Raw genomic sequence first — 23,173 nt, forward strand, 5'->3', positions numbered from 1 at the left:
CAGGAGTGGTATGATCAGTTTTTTTCTTAAAAGTAATCAGCCGTGCGGCCATATTTGAGATCAACTGAACCCTTTTAAGATCAACTTTGGGAAGGCCCACATACATTATATTACAGTAATCTAATCTGCTTATCACAAATGCAAAAATTAGTTTTGTCAGGTTCTCTTTTGACAATAGGGATTGCAACTAATGAATTGTTTGAAGTTGAAAGTATTAGGTAGAATTAAAAGAGGGTGTTTTTTCCTTGATATCCATCAAGCAAAGCATTTGTCAATATTTAGAAATAGGTCATGCTCCTGGTAGCATGGAATGTTGCTACTATTTGGGTTTTTGCCAGGTAGTTGTGACCTGGATTTGGCCACTGTTGAAAGCAGGATACTGGGCTACATGGACCATTAGTCTGACCCAATAAGGCTAGTCTTATGTTCTAAATAGTTTTTTTTTTCTCCCAAGGAGTTAAAAACAGCTGGTTAGAGGGAACAAATATGCACATGATTCTAATGAGGTTCACTTGACAGATCTTCAGGGAAGAATAAGAGGGAGATTTTTTTCCTGAAATATAAATGCAATTGACATTTGTATCTGCTTTAATATCTAGTACAGCTGTAGACTATGTAGACACGGTTAAATTTGCAGGAAGAAGATGAAAGCGATTGTTTTTACATGACATCAAAGAGATGTGTATGTTTTCTGCTATTGCTGGGTTTCGCTTCACAAAAGCTACAGTAATTTGGAAAAGAATAATTCAGTCATCGTGTGATTGCCTTATTATTTTACGCTAATGCTGTGTATCGCAAACTGTGTGCCGCACGAGATTCCAAGTGTGCCGCCAGACGCTGGGGAGGAGGAGAGGCGCCAGTGCCGGCTGACTGCCTACAGAACATACCTCTTGCGGTGAGAGGCACATCCTCTAGGCCAGTGTCTCGCAAACTTTCCAGCCGGCAGCACACTAAATCCAGTGCCCCAGCAGGAAGGCACCCGGAAGTGCATGGACGTCGACACGATGACATCACATGAATGCGGGATATTATCACGTCGATGGCCACACATGCGTGGAGGCTCATCTGGCTGGGACCCGCTGGTGGAGGGATCCAGGAGGAGAGATGCCAGCCAAGAGGGGAGTCATCTGGGCTGGCTGACTTCCTACAGGACGTGCCTCTCCAGAGGAGGGCGATGAAAATGATAGGAGGTTTGCACCAAAAGACGTATGAGGAAAGACTGGAAGCCCTGAATATGTATACCTTAGAGGAAAGGAGGGACAGGGGAGATATGATTCACACGTTGAAATACTTGAAAGGTATTAACGAAGAGCAAAATCTTTTCCAGAGAAAGGAAAATGGTAAAACCAGAGGACATAATTTGAGGTTGAGGGGTGGTAGACTCAAGAGCAATGGAAGGAAATTTTTCTTTACAGAGAGGGTAGTGGATGCCTGGAATGCGCTCCCGAGAGAGGTGGTGGAGATGAAAACGGTGACGGAGATCAAAAAAGTGTGGGATGAACACAGAGGATCTAGAATCAGAAAATAATAGTAAATATTGAAGAACTAAGGCCAGTACTGGGCAGACTTGCTGTGTCTGTATATGGTCATTTGGTGGAGGATGGGTTGGGGAAGGCATCAATGCCTGGGATGGTGTAGATGGACTAGAGTGAGCTTTGTAGTTGGAACCTAAGAATAGTACCAGGCAGAGCTTTGGATTCTTGACCAGAAATAGCTAAGAAGAAGAAGAAGAAGAAAAAAACAACAACAAATTTTTAGATTGAATCAGGTTGGGCAGACTAGATGGACCATTCGGGTCTTTATCTGCCATCATCTACTATGTTACTATGTGACAGTATCAATACCTGCATGGAAGAATGGCCTGGCAATCTAGTTCTACATCTTGCCATGAAAATTCAATGGACAGTTGCAAAGAAACAAATTACGATATGGTGTTGGATGATGAGCCCCTCAGGTCAGAAAGCACTCAATAGGATACCGGGGAAGAGCTGACCACTCATCAGAGAAAAGCTGGCAATGGCATTTGCGGCATGGTTGGAACTATAACACAAGAAAGGCTTGGGAGCGCGCTGGGAGGCCAACTACACATGCGTGTGACGTCATCGTGACACATCTGTGCATGTGCAGAGGCCCTCCTAATGCGACTCTGAGCACGAGAACAGGGTGAGGGGGTGGGGCGGGGCAGAACTGGGCAGGCCTGGGGCAAGGCCATGGGTCCCGCTTTTACATAAGTAAAATCTGGTAACCCTATTCTTCATAATTATCTCTTCAGTCCTATCCACCTCTGGCTTTCATGTTGACCCTTTAATCTTCATAATCAAGTGGACTTCCATAGCAACTCCAATTCTTCGTTACATAGAAACATGATGGCAGATAAAGGCCAAATGGCCCATCCACTATCAACTCCTCTTTCTATTGGCTAAGGCTCTTAACACTTGAATTGTGATGTCATAGAACTTTATGGTTATAGAAACATTGTAACATGATGGCAGATAAAGGCCAAATGGCCCATCTAGTCTGCCCATCTGCAGTAACCACTATCTCTTCCTCTTTGAAAGAAATCCCACGTGCCTATCCCAGGCTTTCTTGAATTCAGACACAGTCTCTGTTTCCACGCATCTAGCACCCTTTCTGTATAAAAGTATTTCCTTAGATTACTCCTGAGCCTATGACCGCTTAACTTCATCGTATGCCCTCTTATTCCAGAGCTTCCTTTCAAATGAAAGAGACTCGACTCATGCACATTTATGCCACGTAAGTATTTAAATGTCTCTATCCTATCTCCCCTCTCCAGCCTTTCCTCCAAAGTATACAGATTGAGATCTTTAAGTCTGTCCCCATATGCCTTATGACGAAGACCACACACCATTTCAGTAGCCTTCCGCTGGACTGACTCCATCGTTTTATATCTTTTTGAAGGTGCGGTCTTCAGAATTGCACACAATATTCTAAATGAGGTGTCACCAGAGTCTTATACTGGGGCATCAGTACCTCCTTTTTCCTACTTGCCATACCTCTCCCTATGCACCCTAGCATGCTTCTAGCTTTCATCATCAACTTTTCAACTTGTTTGGCCACCTTAAGATCATTACATACAATCATACACAAGTCTTGCTCTTCTGTCGTTCACATAAGCTCTTCACCCCATAAAGTGTACCGTTCCCTCGGGTTTTTGCAGCCCAAATGCATGACCTTGCATTTTTTAGCTGCCAAATTTCAGACCATTCTTCAAGCTTCGCTAGGTCTTTCTTCATGTTTTCATGCTATTCACACCATCTGGGGTGTCTACTCTATTGCAGATTTTGGTATCATGCTCAGAGGCAAATCGTACCTGACAGTCCTTCAGCAATATCATTTATAAAAATGTTAAAAAAACAGGCCCAAGAACAGAAACTTGAGGCACACCACTGGTAATATCCTTTTCCTTAGAGTGATCTCCATTGACCACTACCCTATATCTCCTTCCACTCAACCAGTTCCTGACCCAGCCTGTCACTTTGGGGCCCATCCCCAGGGCACACAGTTTATTTAGTAGGCGTCTGTGTGGAACACTGTCAAAGGCTTTGCTAAAATCTATACACCACATCTAGCATCGATGCTAACTTTGGAGTGTAAAAGGCTGTTTAACGATAAGCATTTTATGAGGAAGGTTTGCAGGTTGTGGCTCAGGAAAGTGTGAGATGAGGACGGGCTGCTGCAGTGTTATTTTTTCGATGATAAACTGCAACCACTGTCAAAATATTTCAAAAGTATTGCAATGGAATCTTGGCGTGTGTCGTATACAAGCAACTCTCCAAAGATTCCGGTTACTGCCGCAGTTTACAGAGCCAGGACAATACATCATTATTTAGATTGCATCGACTCGCTGCAAGGCAGTGAAATGGAGATGTTTTGAAATGAATTAAAACGAATATATATGTCAGTATTGCTTTTATACCTAAAGAGGTGTGTATGTGCGGGTGACATTTGCAATTCATCAAAGACCAATTTGGGTGATATGAAATACTTTGCTTACTCATACATTAATCATGTCTCAGCTAATGTTGGCAGTAGAGCCATCCCGCACCAAAATGTTGTGATATTCACAGCTTTAATGCTATACATACGACGATGTAAGCTTTAAATGATTTTTTAATTGCTGTCCCACTTTTCATCGTTGATTTTCTAGTTTAATATCCATTAAGGGTGGGTTATCCTATGAACCTCCTACAGGTCTTCCTACACTTGCTAGTGAGGTTCTAGGCTCACAGGGTCTTTCTATAACATTATGCCACAGTGAACTTTGGGACTGAAGTGGGAACAAGGAAAATACCAGTAGATAAAAGTTTCTTAAGTGTACTTTTCCTTGCCTTCTGTATCACTGTACATCCCGGTGGCATGGCTAGGAATGAATGAATTCAAGGCAGAAAAATAAAATGCCCCCACCTCTGCCCTTCTCTGAGGGCTGGCACTGCAGTGGCAATTATCAGTGCCGGGTCTGAGACGGGGGTGGCCCTATCACAGGCAGCCCTAGGGGATTTCCCAGGCTCCTGTAACTATGCCTCAGTAGATCTTATGCAGATACTTTCCCTCACCGTCTTCCTCTTTTTTTCTGTCCTAAGTTTCAAAATGGCTCTTTATTGGCTCCCAACCATTACTGAAAGCATCTGAAACAATACTGAAGTAATTTTTTAAGAGAAAGACAAGTAGCGAAAGCATGCAGAACATTGCTAACGCAACTGGCCAAGAGCTCTGCCTGTGCATGCAAGGCCTAATTTCTAGGGCAATGGCTTGGAACACAATTCCAGCACTTTTTCTCAGCCTGCAGAGCAGCAGGGAGCATTCTGCTCCAGACCCTGGGGAACAGGCAGCCTGCAGGGAAGAGGATAGGAGGGGATGAGGCTGGAGCACAGCAAAGAACAATCCTTTTCATGGTGCTACAGCCTGGGCCTGCCTACCTCCTCTTCCAGCTCCACTTTGTTATTGCCCAGAACTTAAGGCCTGTGTGTATGTAAGGGGAAATCAGTGGGGTGGTTTGAATGAAGGGGTTCCAGCACATTCCATTGGTTTGAAAATTAAAGGAAACAAAGTGTGATAACGTATCTAACCATTACTCTCCTAATTCTGTAATATGACACTTAAATTTAAGTGCCATTGGCTTGCTTTTACGTGGGTAAGTGCAACTCGTGGCCATACATGGCAGATGAAACTCGTTTAGCATGTAAATGAAAAGGAGGAGGAGCATTCAAAGGGGAGGAGCATGAGTGGGGCCTGTAAGTTCTTAGTAGAGGTCTGCACGGGAACGGGGATCGCGGGAATCCCACAGGTCCCGTGGGAATCCCCCCTAACCCACAGGACTCCCACGGGGACCCCCCTCTGGCCCACGGGACTCCCACGGGGACCCCCCTCTAGCCGACGGAACTCCCACGGGGATGGAAGGCTTTGGAAACAGGGTTCGTCCATATAATATAATGGACATGTCAGCCTTAGTAAAAGAGGGGGTTTATAAGTGAATTACCTGAACAGAAAACAAAAAAAGGGTTCCACCAAAGAGATTCCACAAGGAAAACAGCAAAAGAAACTGTGGAATTGATGATCCTGTCAGAAGTAATTTCTGCTTTTTATGGGGACAGGCAGGGGATGGAGGTAATTCCTTGCAGGGACGGGTGAGGACGAAGAGGATCCTGACAGGGACGGGTGGGGATGGAGAGGATCCTGGCGGGGACGGGTGGGGATGAGTGGGATTTCTGTCCCTGTGCAACTCTCTAGTTCTTAGCTAAAGTGCTGCAGTAAGATGCACGTATAGTCATGTGACAAAAATTGGGACAGCCCATTAAATATTCAGAGGGAAGGCTTTTGCTGAAAAGGAATCCTTCTCAAAAGGCTCTTCCAGTCCCAGCCGTGCACATTTCGAGGACACACCACACAGCTTTGGCAGGCCGGCTGGCTTTGCTCTTCTAAATCCCAACTCCAGTGTGGATCCCCTGCCAGCAGCCAGAAAGGGGAGGGAGCACTCGGATTTTGCATATCTCTGTGTGCTTGAAGACCAGTTTCAACAGATGGGTGGGGTTAGTGTGCGTCATCCCATGGGAGGGGGAGGGGATTTAGAAGAGCAAAGCCGGCCTGCCACAGCAGTGTGGTCTGCCCGCGAAGTGTGCACGGCTGAGACTGGAAGAGTAGAGTTACCAGACGTCCAGGGGTCCGGACAGCTTTTCAAAACCCTGCACTTTATCCGGGTTTTGAAAAGCTTCCCCCCAAACTGTGTCGAGCAAGAGGGCATCCGCGCATGTGCAGATGCCCTGCATGACCAGAGTGGGTCTAGGGGGGGGAGGGTCTAGATTTTACAAATTTAAAATCTGGCAACTCTATGGAAGAGCCTTTTGAGAAGGATTCCTTTTCAGCGAAAGGTTTGCTCAGGTAGAGTGAAAGAGGCATCCCATGCTTTTCCTTTTTCTGTAGTGCTCTGCAATGCAAGGCTGGAAAAGGATGCTTGTCAAAAGCTGGACACTATAGAAACAAGACAGAAAGATTGATTCATTTGAATTTTGGTGCTGGAGAAGGATTTTAGGTGTGCTGTGGACCACCAGAAGAACTAGCAAATCCATTCTGGACGAGATCAAACCGGCTATGTCGCTCGAAGCCCCAATGATGACGTTGCGACTGTCTTATTTTGGTCACATCGTCAGAAGAGAGAGATCACTGGAGAAGGACATCATGTTTGGGAAGATCGGAGGAACCAGGCGAAGAGGGCGACTTGCAACCAGATGGCTGAACACGTTGAAAACCACCGTGGGGATGATGCTGGAGGACCTTTCTGGAATAGTACAGAACCGATTTGTTTTTAGATCCGCAATTCATCAAGACGCTACGACTCGAGCGCGAGTCGATGGCGCATAACTACAACAAAAGCCAGTTGTCTTTGCCTTATCAACGCTGCTATTGTGTGACTGACAGATAACAGGGAGCATAGCTTGCTCTCTGGCTATCTTGAGAGAACCAACACTTGCTAATGTGGTTGGGGTAGGTTTTTGAATTTAAATGAAAAGGAGGAGGAGCATTCAAAGGGGAGGAGCATGAGTGGGGCCTGTAAGTTCTTAGTAGAGGTCTGCACGGGAACGGGGATTGCAGGAATCACTTTTGAAGCCATGCGACCCTCTTTCTTTCTCATGCCATTTATTCCTTTGGTGATAAAACCTTTCCGAAGCGGCTCAGACGGTCGCAAACACAGGGCAGGATTAATTCTTCGAGGGCCCCTAGGCACACAAGTACACTGGACCCCCTTCCCCGTTCTAACGTGCCCCGGCGGAAACAGGAAGCTGAGTCAGAGGGAAGCTTTGGGCAAGCAGCACCGCTTGAAAAATTACAGTTCCCGTTGCCTTTCTTACCCACATTCCTTGCTCATCTTACTTTCCATTGATGAGGAGGGGGGGGTCCGTTGCCAATCAGTCCGTCAATGAGGGGGCCCGTGTTGCTGATCGGGGGGGCCGCATTGCCGATCAATGCTGGGGGGGGGGGGGCATTGCCGTTTGAAAAAAAAAAAAAAAATACCCTCCTTCATCGGGCCCCCCTGACCATTTCGGGCCCTAGGCACGTGCTTACTGGGCCTATTCGTTAATCCTGCCCTGCGCAAACACACCACTTCTGCTAATGCTTCTTTTAAGGAAAAAATACTGTAAAAGGGAGAAGGGCTTTGCTGAGTCATTGCTTTCAATGGTCTTTTGAAATGGATCGGCGTGGTGTAGGTGCTCCCTCTAACTCATAAGATAAGATAAACAGTGCCTCTGCTGGGTCAGACCAGAGGTCCATCATGCCCAGCAGTCCGCTCACGCAGGTCGGCGTGGTGTAGGTGCTCCCTCTAACTCATTGTGCTGTTCTCAAACTCAACTCAACAGGAGTTTAGGGGGTACTTTCAGAGAGCGGCCTGGGCCTTCTTTGAATGAATGAGATAGATCCAGATTTTTATTTTTTCTTGAAGGAGCTGCAATTGAACCCAGTAGGGGGTAGAGAGGGAATATCTGGACTTTGCATGTCTCTGTCCAAACCAATAAGAACTTGTCAATTTATAAAACTGTAATTTGCTGTAGAGGTTGATTTAGCTATGCATGTGTTATTATGTCTTTTACATTTTAAAATGATCCTTCCAAGGAAGAATATGAATTGCTATTGGTTACTTTACAAAAAGGAATCCAAGTGATACCTTTTTTTATTGGACTAACTTGTGCGTGTTTAGATTAGCTTTCTAGGATAATTCTTCTTCAGATCAGACATAAGCCAATGAAGACAGCTGTCAGTATATAAGAGTAATAATAATAATAATTTATTTCTTATATACCGCTGTACCGTGAGGTTCTAAGCGGTTTACAGTAGAAACAGAAGAAATGCAATAAGTAAGATTAATTAAGATGAAGAGAAAGTACTTAGAGTTCCCTGACTGTCCCAAAGGCTCACATTCTTGCTAAAGTACTTGAGAAAAATAAATTAGTTAGGTTATAAACATAGAGTAGAAGAAGGTAGGAAAACAGTTCATAGGAAAATTAATTTCAAATACATTATACATTATATATTGTTCAAGGCGGAATACAAATTATAGGAATTACCAAAAGTACAAAAATCAAAGGCCTAGATTCACTAAATAACCTTTGTTGGGCGATCCATGGGTGATCTGTGGGCGAGTCTTGCCGGATGACCGATTCACTACGAATCCTCATGCAAATTAATGTGAACAGAGGCATGCACGGAGCGGTGCAGAGCGATCCAGCCACATGCACAAACCATCTTCTTTGCCTGTAGATGCGATCTGTGCATGCGCTTACTCTCCGCACAAGCGAGGTCAAAACAAGGGGGTGGAGGGAGGTGTGGCTTTAATGGAACAGAACACGCTTTCGCCAGATTATTGGAACAGAACACGCTTTCAATCTGCAGGTTAAAACCACAGGCTCGCACTGCAGGGACAAATTTCAGGGCAGCAGAGAGCAGGAGAGTTGGCAGGGACAGGGCGGCAAAGCTTGCCTTCTTGTGCTTAAACTTGGAGAGCAAAAAAATACAAATATTATCAAGCTACATTTGATGTAATGCGGCAGGGACAGGGTGGCAGAGAGCAGGAGCATCGGCAGGACCGTAGCGACTGGTCCTCAGCAGTCGCTTCTTTTAGGATCGGCAAGCCCAATCGGTGTTCCTTCTTCTGTTTAGTGAATCGATGGCTTCCTGCATTGCATGCCGTTTCCCCTCATTTGCACGTGTGGATCGGATCGGGCAGAAGGTTAGTGAATCGGGTTGGGGAACGCTCGCAAACTGGTCGGAAAATGATCGGAGAGTTTAGTGAATCTAGGCCAAAATAATCACATGAGAGTCTTACAGGAAGAGAGAGGGGAGGGTGGGAGACAGGGAGATAAGGAAGGGTGATAAGAAGGAATCAGAGCAGTAAAAATTATTCCCCCCCTCCCTTTTACAAAGCCATGCAGCAAAGGCCCCAATGCCCTTTAAATTCCTATGGGCTTCGGGGCAGTTACCGCAGCACAGCTCTGTAAAGGATGGGGGGGGGGTTATGTTTTATAATGTGAGAGAAAGCCAATGTCTTTATTAAGTCTTTTCTGGTGGGTTTCAAAATGTTCTATCATTTTGATCTCGAAGGTCTTGCATTCATGTATTGTCTCAAAATTTATTTTTCATATTCTCTAACAAAAACGAAAAAGGGAACAAAAACCAAAATGAAAATGCCTTTAAACCTCGAAGGTGCTCAGAACCAATATATGGTAAGAAAGTGACCAAACCAGGGCAGCAACCCCTGTAAGGACTTTCAAAGAGTCTATCATTGCACCATCCTCAAACGGTAGAAAGGTATTTAAATTTTGGTGAGTGTCTTTTATACTATTTTTCTTCTTTTTTCTAGTAAATGCCCATTTAAAATGTCCAATGCTTAAGTGAAAACTATGATCCTCAAAATAGGCAAAACTTAACTGTGAGAGTTTAGGAAGCCAACTTGCTACAGCAGGTACAGGTGGGTCCTAACACGTTTCGCCGACAGGCTTCTTCAGAGAACCCCCCATGCTGGATGGAACATCAAGTTCAACAACTTCCTGAATCTTCACTTCTAAACCGATTGCATTTCCTGTTGACCATAAAATCATTGATGCGGTGTTCTGGTTTTCTGAAATGTTGTCCCATGGAGGAGATATCCTGATTGCCATTGTAATTTTTAATGATATTTGTGTAAATTAATCCTAGTCTTTAGCATCTGGCTTGTTTCTCCTATATGACATCCTTCTCTCCACCTTTTTCATTGAATGATATAAACTACATTTGAAGATGAGCATGTGAAGGATCCCTTTATGTTGAATGGATTTCCCATGTGGGTGACTGTGGGGTCTTGTGAAATAGGTTGCATAATCTGCAGTTAGTTTTGTTGCAGGGAAGTGTGCCATTCTCTTTCTTGTGTGTAGGGAGTGTGCTCTTCACCAGTTTCTGTCTCAGAGCTGGGACTATTTCTTTCAGTAATTCCTCCCCCTGGAATAGTGGCTATAAATCTTTTATGGTTTTCTTCAGTTCTTCCAGCTCTGGGTTGTATGTCGCTCTCAGGGGGATTCTCACTGTGGTCTTTATGCCTTTGAACTGCAATAGGTTTTCTCTGGGTATTTCGAGGGAGGACGCAATATTCACGGAGACGATTTTGGAGTTGTAGCCTTTTCGTTTAAAAGATTCAGTCAGGGTTTTGAGGTGTTTATTAGAGAATGAGATGGGCACAAATTTTTCCCCGTCCCCGTGGGAACTCATTTTCCCGTCCCATCTCCACGAGTTCTTTACCTGTCCCTGCCCCATTCCTGCAAACTCTGTCCTCATCTGCACAAGCCTCAAACGCTTTAAAATCATAAGTGTTCGCGGCTTGTATGGTTAAGGCAGAGCTTACAGGCGCGGGAGAGGGATAGGGACAAAACTTGCGGGAACGGAACGGGGAAATTGAGTTCCTGCGGGAACGGGGACAAATTTGTCCCCGTGTCATTCTCTAGTGTTTATCTCTGTCTTTTGGGTCAGAGCAGATACGATGGTATCGTGTAGCTTAGCTGTGTATGATGGATTTTTTTGTGTGTGAGGTTATGGAAGCTGGAGTTGTGGAGAAAGCAGTATCAGTCTGTAGGTTTTCTGTATAAAGATGCTTGTATATATTCATCGTTGATGGAGCGAGGAGTGTGTGGCGCAGTGGTTGGATCTACAGCTTCAGCACCCTGGGGTTGTGGGTTCAAACCCCGCGCTGCTCCTTGTGACCCTGGGCAAGTCACTCAGTCCTCCATAGCCCCAGGTACGTTAGATTGTGAGCCCACCGGGACAGAGAGGGAAAATGCTTGAGGACCTGATTGTAAAAACCGCTTAGATAACCTTGATAGGCGGTATATAAAAATCCTAATAAACTTGAAACAGCAGTATCTAGAAAGTTGACTTTCTCTGAGGAGTAGTCCATTTTTAATTTGATTGTAGGATGGTAAGTACTGAAAGAATTGTAAAAGAGATTGAGAGTCTCTTCTTCCGCAGTCCAAATCATAAAAATGTCATCGACGTTACTGGTAGTATATCAGGGGTTTTGCCTGATATGTATTCAGAAATGTCTCTTCCAGTTCTGCCACGAAGAGGCTATTTTATTTAAAAATCAGAAAAAGGTGAGCATTTTATTTGTTTTCATTTAAAAGTTCTGATTTGGTAAAACATTAAGTACTTTGTCATAGTCATACGAGAGGGTGCTGAAAAGTTCTCAGCCCAACCAACCGACTTCCTTAATTCTGAGCGCTATTTTGCCACTATAGCTGAAACCATGTCATTCTCTTCTTAGTTGGGCTGAGAACTTTTCACCACTTCATAGTGTGAAGATGTTCAGCCTCTGGTAACCAGAACTGAGACTGTGATGTCATAATGCCTCATTCCACCAATAAGAGCCAACCTCATCAGTGATGTCACAAGGGCTTCATTGTTCTATACTTGGCTTACTTTTATTACCTACCAGGGAGTACTGAAAAGTTCTCAGCCCAACCAACCGACTTCCTAAATTCTGAGCGTTATTTTGGCACTGAAGCTGAAAAGAGGGTTATCACTTGCAGAAACAAAATTCTCTGTTTTGACATTGTTTCAGATCATTGATTGAACCGTATCCATGTCATTCTCATCTTGGTTGGGCTGAGAACTTTTCAGTGCCCTCTCGTATTGTCCTGTTTGTCTGTGTGATTAGATTGTAAGCTCTACTGAGTAGCGACTGTCTCTTGAAGGTTTAATCTACAGTGCTACATCCATCTAGCAGCACTATAGAAATGATAAGAAGTAGTGAGGGTGGGGGAGAGGAAACAAGATGGCGACGAGAGCGGACGCCTGAGTAGGAGGCTCCCTCTCTTGCAGTCGGCAGGCGTTTTGCTGAAGTGACCTAGCAACCCTCTTACCTCGATATGGGGAAGAGGAAAGGAGCCCTTCGCAGCCATCCTCCGGCTGCGATAGCGGCACCGCGTCTGGTGCAAACTACAATCGAGGGAGCGTTAGCCCGCTCGAGTGAATCTTCGGGGGCTACTTCAGGGGTAAGCCCGAATACGTCGGGCGAACTCAGCCAGCTCATTCGGGCGTTGTTGAGCCTGGAGCAGAGGCAGCCACCACCACAACCCGGAAGCAGTGCAGAGTCGGGAGTTCCTGAGGAAATCATGACCCCGGAAGGTACATCGATCCCCAGAGAAGGAGGACAGCCAGCTCCAATTCTATCGGGAGCTGAAGAAGCTAGAGAACAGCAGCAGCTTTCCCACTCTGCAGAGGAGTTGAGAGGAGCTTCGGGAGGAAGTAACATCAACTTTGGGGTGTTGGAGAAGCCTAAGGTAATAAATATGGAGGCTTTATGGCAGGCCATATCAGTTATGGACGCTAACCTCAAACTATCTTTTTCCACTTTAAAATGATTATGGGACTATTCACTCTAAAGTGGAGCAACAGGGCTTGGTCCTTAAAGATTTAAGTGAGAAATTAGAAAAACAGGAGTCAAGAATATCCGAAATGAAAACTTTGGATTTGGAATTGGTAAAAGAAAGATCATTTACTGCCAGGAAAATGGAAAGTTTTGAGAACCAACTAAGGAAAAATAATCTGAGACTCCTAAACTTTCCTAAATGTCCCTTAATTTCACCAACGGAGATGGCAAGAAAATACTTTAAGGAAATTTTGCTAATTCCCACAGAAAGTTTGCCACCAATTGTTAGAGCTAATTATCTGCAACTAAAGAAACCTGTAGAAGTTTCCACTCCTAATGAGATTCAAGGGACAGATAATGACAACATGAATTTAACGACGTTTCTGGAGAACTCTTTAGAGGTTATAACGGAAAGGAAAACCCTGTTAATAACTCTTGCTTTAGAAAGTGATAGAGAATATATACTACGCTTGTTTTTTCGTCATATTAATGATCGATTTTTAGGCTCTAATGTTCGAATATTTCCTGATATGTCATTGAGATCTCAGAGGCGTAGGAAGGAATTCTTGGCATTACGGCCAAGAGTCCTAGCCTTGGGAGCAAATTTTATGTTGAAATTTCCTGTAAAATGTTTTGTTTCATATCAGAATAAGAATTACTTATTTTTTGAGCCTAAACAATTGATAGGATTTATAGAATCTAAAGAGCATGTAGGGCCTGTAACTGAAAATGAGTAACCTGCTATGAATGGCTGTAGCACCGCAAAAAATGCCGCTTTCTATGTTGGATAAGATTCGTCTTATTTCTTATTTTTATTTTTTCTTAAGTCTCTCTCCAAAAGTTGTGGACTAAATAATTTGAATTATTATTGAGTAACCAAAACACTGTGTTAAGTGGAATTGGGGTTATAGTTTTTTTTTTTTTTTTCTCTTATAATATTTTGTGTAATCTGTGTACAAGTATGTTTATTGCTTGTTTGTATTAATTAAATTGAATAAATAAATAATAATAAAAAAAAAAAGAAGTAGTGAGGGTGGGAGAGAGGCCTGTCCACCTTGGGCTCAGTCCTACTCAAAATTGGCTACACCAGTGCCCTAAATTCTTTGCCAGCTGCTATTGATCTTAACAAGTGAGATTTGGTGGTTTCAAATAGAGAATGACACGGTGACAAAATTCATCACCGTTCCCGTCCCCGCGGATAACCACGGGAAATAATCCCATGTCGTTTTCTAGTGTCTATTTCAACCTGAGTCCTTCTACACCAGCATTCTTCAGAGCAAAGCTTGTGGGTCAGTGGCTTTGGCCATTCATACTCTGATTCTTCCCTCTCTCCTTAAAGAATGACATGAAGATGGTTTCCTGCGGTTATCCGCGGGGACGGGAATGGTGATGAATTTTGTCACCGTGTCATTCTCTAGTTTCAAACCAACATACATTGCCAAGAACTAATGCCAATAAATATACCCTAAAGCTCTAGGGACGAAGTGAGTTTTATTGTTGAAAATAAGAAGTCTGACAGCTAAGACTGAGCTAATACAACTATATATATTCTGTAATAAGAATATTGATCATTTTCCACCTGGAAAATATTCTTCGAGTGTATTCTGTCATAATCTCATACCTGACCGTTGATTTAGGATCCCACCGAACGTCAGGGACATCGTATACTGTACAGGTGTTTCGCTGCTGGACGAAGATGTCTGGGAGTTCATATGGATGAAATTTCATGCTTCCACAGCAGTGTCAGAAAAGAAAATTTTGCTGGAGGCCCTAACCTGTAGCGATGAAAGAAATCTGTTAAACAGGTGGGTGTATTTTTGTATTCTTTACTGACAGCGCTAATAACATCCCGCAATGCAATTAAATTATGGCCTCTTTCTGACTTTGGCTCTTGAAGGCTTCTTAATCTGTCCCTGAATTCAGAAGTGGTCCTGGATCAGGATGCCATCGATGTGATTATCCACGTAGCACGAAATCCACACGGACGGGATCTAGCATGGAAGTTCTTCAGGGAGAAATGGAAGATTTTAAACGCCAGGCAAGTGTTCTTGTTTAGTGTAAAGTATAGGCATATTGAGCCCCTTATACAAAGCCGCAGAAGTGATTCCCCACCACGGCAAATGCCCCAAAGCCCATTGAATTCCTTTGGGCTTCAGTGCATTTGCTGTGGGAGAATCACTACCACGGCTTTGTAAAAGGACCCCATTATGAGATGTACATGGTAGGTTCCATTAAATCAAGGGTTCCCAGCCCAGTCCTCAGGACCACACCTGGACACCTGGACGAAACACAATGTTCTTGACCTTCCTTTATTTCTTCAATCAACTGTATTAAAAAGTAACAGACCCAACACGGACTGTGTTTCAGCTAACAAAGCCTTTCTCAAGGGTCCAGTTGTCAAATAATATGCCGGGCTTTATTCTACACACGGATTTTGCGATTTGGAAACCAATTCCACAGTACCTGCGTATTATTTGACGACCGGACCCTTGAGAAAGGCTTTGTTAGCCGAAACACAGCCCGTGTCGGGTCTGTTAGTTTTTAATACGGTTGATGTGGATATTTTTCTTAACATTGATTGAAGAAATAAAGGAAGGTCAAGAACATTGTGTTTCATCCATGTGTCCAGGTGTGGTCCTGAGGACTGGGCTGGGAACCCTTGATTTAATGGAACCTACCATGTACATCTCATAATGGGGTCCTTTTACAAAGCCGTGGTAGTGATTTTGTTGGATTGCTCCTTTTTCTGTGGAACATTGGGTCTTCCCGTTTTTGCTTTTCACAAGTTTTTGGACTAATGAGATTTGTACCTCAAATATCTTTCCTAATGCTCCCTTCACCATGTCCCCAAGAACTTGAATCTTAAGGTAAATTCAGTGAAGGTAATCAAAGGATTCCACATCCTGACATCCCCTCCAGAAGTAAGGAGAAAGACTCTATGTAATCAATTAATATGGTGTTAATTATGTCTTCCTCATCACATGAAGCCGGGCGTTCATTCTGGACAAAGAAACTGAATGTGTCTATACATTCACTTCCTTCCAAAATCGATCAGTCTCCTGGTCTCTTAAGCAGTTAGCTCAGCTTTGCGTATACTTATGTTTCAGGGGAAAGGACTCAATTTTGCATATCGCCTTATGTGGAATATTTTTTTAAGGTTTATTGAACTGCAAATGAAGCAATAGACTCAAAGGAAAAAAAAAAAAAAATAACAGTCATTACAAAGAATGAATAAGTTAACAGGACTCAAATCAAAATTCATAATACTATTAAAAACTTACATATGAACTTTGTTACTATTTCCAGTAATAACTACAAGGCATATAGAATCAAAAGTATTTTACTAGTTAAAGAATCCATAACCACGAATGAAGCAAAGGTCAATTGTATACTCTGTGGAAGAGCTAATGGTTTCCAGGAGCCTTTTGCCTTGCATGTATAATTTAGGCCAGTGTATCGCAAACTGTGTGCCGTGAGACGCCGGCAAGGAGGAAAGGCCCCAGCGCTGGCTGACTGCTTACAGGATGTGCCTCTCGCAGCGAGAGGCACGTCATATAGGCAGCCGGCGCCGACGACTCTCCTCCTCGCATCTCTCCCCGTACCTCCCCTCCTCCAGGATCCCCCACCGGTAAAGTAGCAGGTTCAGGGGCGCAACCAGAGGGCTTCTGTGCATGCACGGATGTCGACGTGATGATTCTCATGCATGCACATGATGTCATCACATCAACGTCTGCACACTTCCGGATGCCTTCCGGCCATGGCACCGGGTTTAGTGTGCCGCAGTGCTGAAAGGTTTGCAGGACACTGGTTTAGACCAAAAAAACGCAAAAGTGAGGTATAAAAGTTCAAGAGACCTCTAGTCAGTGGTGAAGTAGTAGATATAAAAATAATCTTTATTCATGAAGACAGTAAGGAGGAATTGACATGGCCATGATTCGACAAGGTAGCCTGTGTCAGTAGTCAACATAAATCTTATTGTGAATTCTGAATGAAAATGGATAACAGCCAAAGAAGCCAATGGGAAACCCTTTCTTTTGGGCTTTGAGGTTTGTTGCACTGGGTTTATTGGCAAAGTTAGCTGTTCATTAAGAAAACTCCAAAGCAATCAGTCTAATTTAGATACAGCCGCAGAGCTAGTTTAAGTGTTCGCACCTACCGTATAATACTCAACTGTAAGTCGAGAAATGTTGGCCAACAAAGGGTCATCATATCTATGTATGGTCTTTAGTTAATTTTGTTAACCGTATCAAACCTCACGGTGTATCGCGGTATCCAAATAAAATTTTATGGAATGAGACCAAAACTATTAAGCAGCTCTCAATCCCATTGGCAGCACAGCCTCTTCCCCATCAGCCCCCCAGGTTAATATTTTACCCCCTTCCCCTCTCCTTCCAAAGTATCTTCTTTAGAGCCAGGGCAGTGCAGCAGTCCTCCTAGGCTGCCTGCTTCCTGCCGTGTAGCACTCACTCTGGTCTGTCCTGCCTAGGGTTACATGATTTTACTATTGTAAAATCTTGACCCATAACCCCGCCTCAAGGCTTGCCCAGTTCCAACCGGCCCCGCCCTGTTCTGTCCAAGTCACGCCCTTTTCTGCCCCAGCCTCGCCCACAGCCCCGGCCCTCAACCTGTTCTCGTGCTTGGAGCTGTGTCAGGGGGGCATCTGTGGTCCCAAGGTAGAAGATTTTCAAAATCCCGACAAAGTGCAGGGTTTTGAAAAGCCATCCAGATGTCCTAACATGGCTGGTAACCCTAGTCCTGCTCCTCTGACACAACTTCCTATTTGGTGGGATGAATGAGAGTGCTCTGGGGCAGGAAGCAGGTTGCCTAAGAGGACTGCTGTGGTTCTATAGAAGATGCTCTAGAACAGGGGTTTCAAACCTTGAGGGCCGCAATCCTGCTTTCAATGCATATTCATTGGGGAAATCCTGAAAACCCGACTGGATTGCAGCCCTCAAGGAGGGACTTTGAGATCCCTGCTCTAGAAGATACACAGGGCTGGGTTTTTGAAATGCTGATACTGAGAGGGAAGGAGCAATTTTGGACTCAGGAGGTGGGAGGGAGGGAGACGGAAGTGAGGCCAAGGTGAGGGAGGGCTGCCTCAAATTATACTAGGATCACAGCCGTGACATGGCAAGTGAGGTTCAACGTGGATAAGTGTAAGGTGATGCATGTCGGTAACAAAAATCATATACACGAGTGCAGGATGTCCGGTGTGGTACTTGGAGGACATTCTCTAAAGTTAAAAGGGGATTGATTCTGTACAAACATAAGGAAGTTCTTCTTCACCCAGAGAGTGGTAGAAAACTGGGACGCTCTTCCGGAGGCTGTTATAGGGGAAAACACCCTCCAGGGATTCAAGACAAAGTAGATAAAGACAGACTATTCACCCTCTCCAAGGTAGGGAGAATGAGAGGGCACTCCCTAAAGCTGAAAGGGGATAGAGTCCGTGCAAACGTAAGGAAGTTCTTCTTCACCCAGAGAGTGGTAGAAAACTGGGACGCTCTTCCAGAGGCTGTTATAGGGGAAAACACCCTCCAGGGATTCAAGGCAAAGTTGGACAAGTTCCTGCTGAACCAGAACGTACGCAGGTAGGCTAGACTCAAATAGGGCACTGGTCTTTGACCTAAGGGCCGCCGCTGGGCACAATGGACCACTGGTCTGACCCAGCAGTGGCGATTCTTATGCTCTTATGTTTTAGCTGCAAAACTGCCCTCATCTTATCCATGGGCTTGACTTGTAGTCAAGCATCTACAGTAAAAGCTGGAGATAGGTGCATAATGTATAGTATTTTATAAGTTGCATATGTGAGAGCCCTGCCCATACGTACATTTATGGAATAACATTGAGGTGGCATTTGCATGTGTATTCAGTAGTTAAAGTTGGCACCAAATATACAAACTTATTCTCAAGGGGGCATGCTATGAAGTTGCTACATGTAAAAGTAAAATAAAAAAAAATATTTTGAATAAGCTCTGGAATTCATTCTTGGCGATTGGGGTAAAAGCAGTTAGCATAGCTGGGTTTGGGCAAATTCTTGGAGGGAAAGTCCATAAATTGCTAAGGTAGATTTGGGGAAATTCACTGCTTGGAATCTGTCTCTTTCTGGAGAGCCTGAATGATATGACCTGGATTGGCCAGTGTTGGAAACAGCACACTGGAATACCAAAGAACAATAAATAAGCAATTTTTTCATTTACGAAGGAATGCTGAAAAGTTCTCAACCAAATCAAGAAGAGAGTGATGTAGATATGGTTCAATCAATGATCGAAACAATACCAAAACAGAGAATTTCGTTTCTGCAAATTGGCAATTAACAAAACAAGATAAACACTCTTTTCAGGTACAGTGGCAAAATAATGCACAGAATTTAGGAAGATGGTTGGTTGGGCTGAGAACTCTTCAGTACCCCTTGTATGCAATAAAGGTAAGCCACGTGTAGGACAATCAAGGCATTGTGACATCACTGATATGGTTGGCTCTTATTGGTGGAATGAGGCATTATGACATCACAAAGAGAATGACATGGTGACAAAATTCATCACCGTTCCCGCGGATAACCACAGGAAACCATCTTCATGTCATTCTTTAAGGAGAGAGGGAAGAATCAGAGTATGAATGGCCACAACCACTGACCCGCAAGCTTTGTTTTGAAGAATGCCGGTGTAGAAGGACTGAGGTTGAGACAGACACTAAAGAATGGCAGTCTCTGGTATCCAGAGCAGATAATGTGATGTCATAATGCCTCATTCCACCAGTGCCTGAGCCAATCACATCAATGATGTCACAATGGCTTCATTATCCTTGGCTCCCATAAGAATCAGAGCATGAATGGCCACAACCACTGACCCGCAAGCTTTGCTTTGAAGAATGCTGGTGTAGAAGGACCGAGGTTGAAACAGACACTAGAAAATGACATGGGATTATTTCCAGCAGTTATCCGTGGGGACGGAAACGGTGATGAATTTTGTCACCGTGTCATTCTCTAATCACAATCTCAGCTCTGGTTAACAGAGGCTGAAAGTTTTCACACTGCAAGGGGGTGCTGAAAAGTTCTCAGCCCAACCAAGAAGAGAATGACCTGGATATGGTTCCATCAATGATCTGAAACAAGGTCAAAAGACAGAATTTCGTTTCTGCAAATTGGCACATAACGAAATAAGATAAATACTTTTGTTCAGCTATAGTAGCAAAATAACTCAGAATTTTGGAACGTGATTGGTTGGGCTGAGAACTTTTCAGCACCCCCTCGTAATTGATGAACCTTTGGTCTGGACCATTATGACATTTCTAATGTTCTTCTGTAATATGTAATAACTGCATTAGTACATGCTAACACAGTAACATATTTTTAGTCAATCTATCCCTTCCTGCTTCTGAAAATTATTCTACGTACATGCATTTCATATTTTTGTATAGCAGAATTCAGACAAGAAACTGTTAGAGCTGCAGTTCAAAGGCTGTGAAATGTGAGTTCTTTCTCATCCTGCCTTGGCTTTAGGAAACAATACCCATTATTATAACTGTACTTGTCATGTTTAATGACTTTGTTTTAATGTTCTTTGTCCCTTTATAAAGGTATGGCGAGGCGTTATTTATGAACTCCAAACTTATCAGTGGCGTCACAGAGTTTCTTAACACGGAAGATGAACTGAACGAGGTAAGCCCGGCGCAATCATTTCTCAAAATGGCTTGATTTCTCAGTCTATGTGTTTCAAGTGCAGTAGATCAGGTTCTCCATATGAGAAAAACAGAAACCGAGTATGCCATAAGCTGCGTTACAGAACTGGTAGTGCGATGTCTCTGTCACTGTAGTTTCAAAGGCTCTTGCATATGTGTATCTACCATGACCTATGCAAAACCTAGGTAGTTGGAGGTGAAGTCTGATGACTGATTTGCTTTTCTCAATAGTCTACTTCCCTCGGTGCAGGATATAAGGTTCAGCTTCGTGGGTCTGAATCAGGACAGGAGGAGTAGCCTCCTGGTTAGTGCAATGAGCTGGGATCTTGGGGAACTGGGTTCAATTCCCACTGCATCTCCATGTGACCGTAGGCGAGTCACTTAACCCTTCATTGTCTCAGGTACAGAAAAAACCCACTAGGGGCAGAGACAATACCTGGATGTAATGAGAGGCATTTAAAAAACACAAAACATCTAAGTTCAATTTAGACATTTCCAGCTGAACATCCAAAATTATAGGTACAAAAATGGCCATATTTTAATGGCAAACTGCTGGACGTCCAAATATACTTTTTTTTTTTTTAAAAACTCATCTACTTAGACATCTTGGCCACCGGGCCATCTAGGCTATTAGAATGCCTAATGTTATACCCCATTTTCGATCAGAAAAACATCCGGATTGAAAGCGTCCTATCTCTAACCATTTGGACGTTGGTGGGGCCAGCATAGTAATGGACATAAGAATTGCCGCTGCTGGGTCAGACCAGTGGTCCACAGGGCTCCCAGGTCAAAGACCAGTGCTCTAAATGAGTCCAGCCTCACCTGCGTATGTTCCAGTTCAGCAGGAACTTGTCCAACTTTGCCTTGAATCCCTGGAGGGTGTTTTCCCCTATAACAGCCTCCGGAAGAGCGTTCCAGTTTTCTTCCACTCTCTAGGTGAAGAAGAACTTCCTTACATTTGTACGGAATCTATCCCCTTTCAACTATAGAGAGTGCCGTCTCGTTCTCCCTACCTTGGAGAGGGTGAACAGTCTGTCTTTCTCTACTAAGTCTATTCCCTTCATTATCTTGAATGTTTCGATCATGTCCCCTCTCAGTCTCCTCTTTTCAAGGGAGAAGAGGCCTGGTTTCTCCAGTCTCTCACTGAACGGCAACTCCTCCAGCCCCTTAACCATTTTATTCGCTGCAAGACCTCCATGTCTAACCCACCTTTGAGATCGCCCAAAGCCCGCCCATAACATGCCACCACCACTCCCATCTCACGCTCTGAACATACAGAGGCTGGAATACCTCGCTAGATGTACAGAAAGACAGTTTCAATTATCAACACTTGGACGTCCTGACGAATAGGACGTCCAGATGCTAATTTATGTTTTTTTTATTATGAGTTCTGTGTTCATCTAGGAGTGCTACAAAAATGATTAGTAATGGCTTTCAGTTCTGAAATATCTTTCTTTTTCTTTTTTGCCAGCTGAAGAACTTCATAAGACTTCATGAGGTTGGATCTGCTTTGATGACACCTTTTTTGCGAGCTGTGGAGACCGTAGAGGCAAACGTACGATGGCAGAGGCTCCATAGAGAGGAACTTTTTCAGTGGCTAAGGAAAACCTTAAAACATTAAATTTTTCACCCTCACACACATTTGCATTTATGGACAGGAACTGCTTTATTTAAAGACGCTCAAAATATTTGAACTCGAGCTAACGGACGTGTACAGGAACCAAGACAGACTCCATTTACTTATTTTTGCACTGGACCCTTTTTCAACTCCAATGAAACTTTTGCAAAAGAAGAAGGTCACCACATTTGTGTGTGAAATTCAATCCTGACTGTACAGGATCGAACAATTAAGTGGGTGCATGTCAAGTGTTGCGTCAGTTGAGAAATTGTTGCAGAGTATTTTGTGCATGGTTGTATGGTCTCTGCCTGTGTTGAAGCATGCTTACTTACAATGTCCGGGTTTTGTATTTAAAGTTTTGTTACATCAAAGAGTGGGCATTACGCTAAAGCACAATGACTATACATGACAATCAGTATTGTAATAAACTGGGGAAATTGAAACAGAAAGAATTTTGAAGTGCGGAAGAGGGGGTGGTATTGAATCAGCTGTCAATAAGAGCTATTTTCATAGGTGTTCTTGGATGTCCATATATCGGAATATAACATAAGAACATAAGATTTGCCGCTGCTGGGTCAGACCAGTGATCCATCGTGCCCAGCAGTCCGCTCACGCGGCGGCCCTTACTTCAAAGACCAGTGCCCTATTTGAGGCTAGCCTTGCGTATGTCCTGTTCCAGTAGGAACTTATCCAACCTTGTCTTGACTCCCTGAAGGGTTCTTTCCCCTATAACAGCCTCCAGAAGTGCATTCCAGATTTCTACCACTCTCTGGGTGAAGAAAAACTTCCTTACGTTTGTACGGAATCTTTTCCCTTCTAACTTTACATTACATTACATTAATGACTTCTATTCCGCCTGTACCTTGCAGTTCTAAGTGGATTACATCAAAAAGATAACTGGACATTTCCAGGAAGAGGAATACAATTAAAGACGTTGGGCCTAATACATCAAAACGATAGCTGGACGTTTTCAG

General features: G+C 43.8%; 1 protein-coding gene across 1 annotated transcript in view; it reads left to right on the forward strand.

Moving 5' to 3' along the window:
* The window catches only part of TRHDE (thyrotropin releasing hormone degrading enzyme), a 404,597-nt gene extending 381,915 nt beyond the window's left edge, over nucleotides 1-22,682 (forward strand). Inside the window, exons 16-19 of the mRNA XM_033951769.1 lie at nucleotides 14,542-14,709; nucleotides 14,802-14,942; nucleotides 20,480-20,561; nucleotides 22,053-22,682. Coding sequence (XP_033807660.1) covers nucleotides 14,542-14,709; nucleotides 14,802-14,942; nucleotides 20,480-20,561; nucleotides 22,053-22,202 — 541 coding nt within the window. The 3' untranslated portion in view covers nucleotides 22,203-22,682. The remainder of the gene's footprint in view (nucleotides 1-14,541; nucleotides 14,710-14,801; nucleotides 14,943-20,479; nucleotides 20,562-22,052) is intronic.
* Nucleotides 22,683-23,173: the final 491 nt, after the last annotated feature.

Source organism: Geotrypetes seraphini, chromosome 7 (genome assembly GCF_902459505.1).
Source record: "Geotrypetes seraphini chromosome 7, aGeoSer1.1, whole genome shotgun sequence".
NCBI lineage: Eukaryota > Metazoa > Chordata > Amphibia > Gymnophiona > Dermophiidae > Geotrypetes > Geotrypetes seraphini.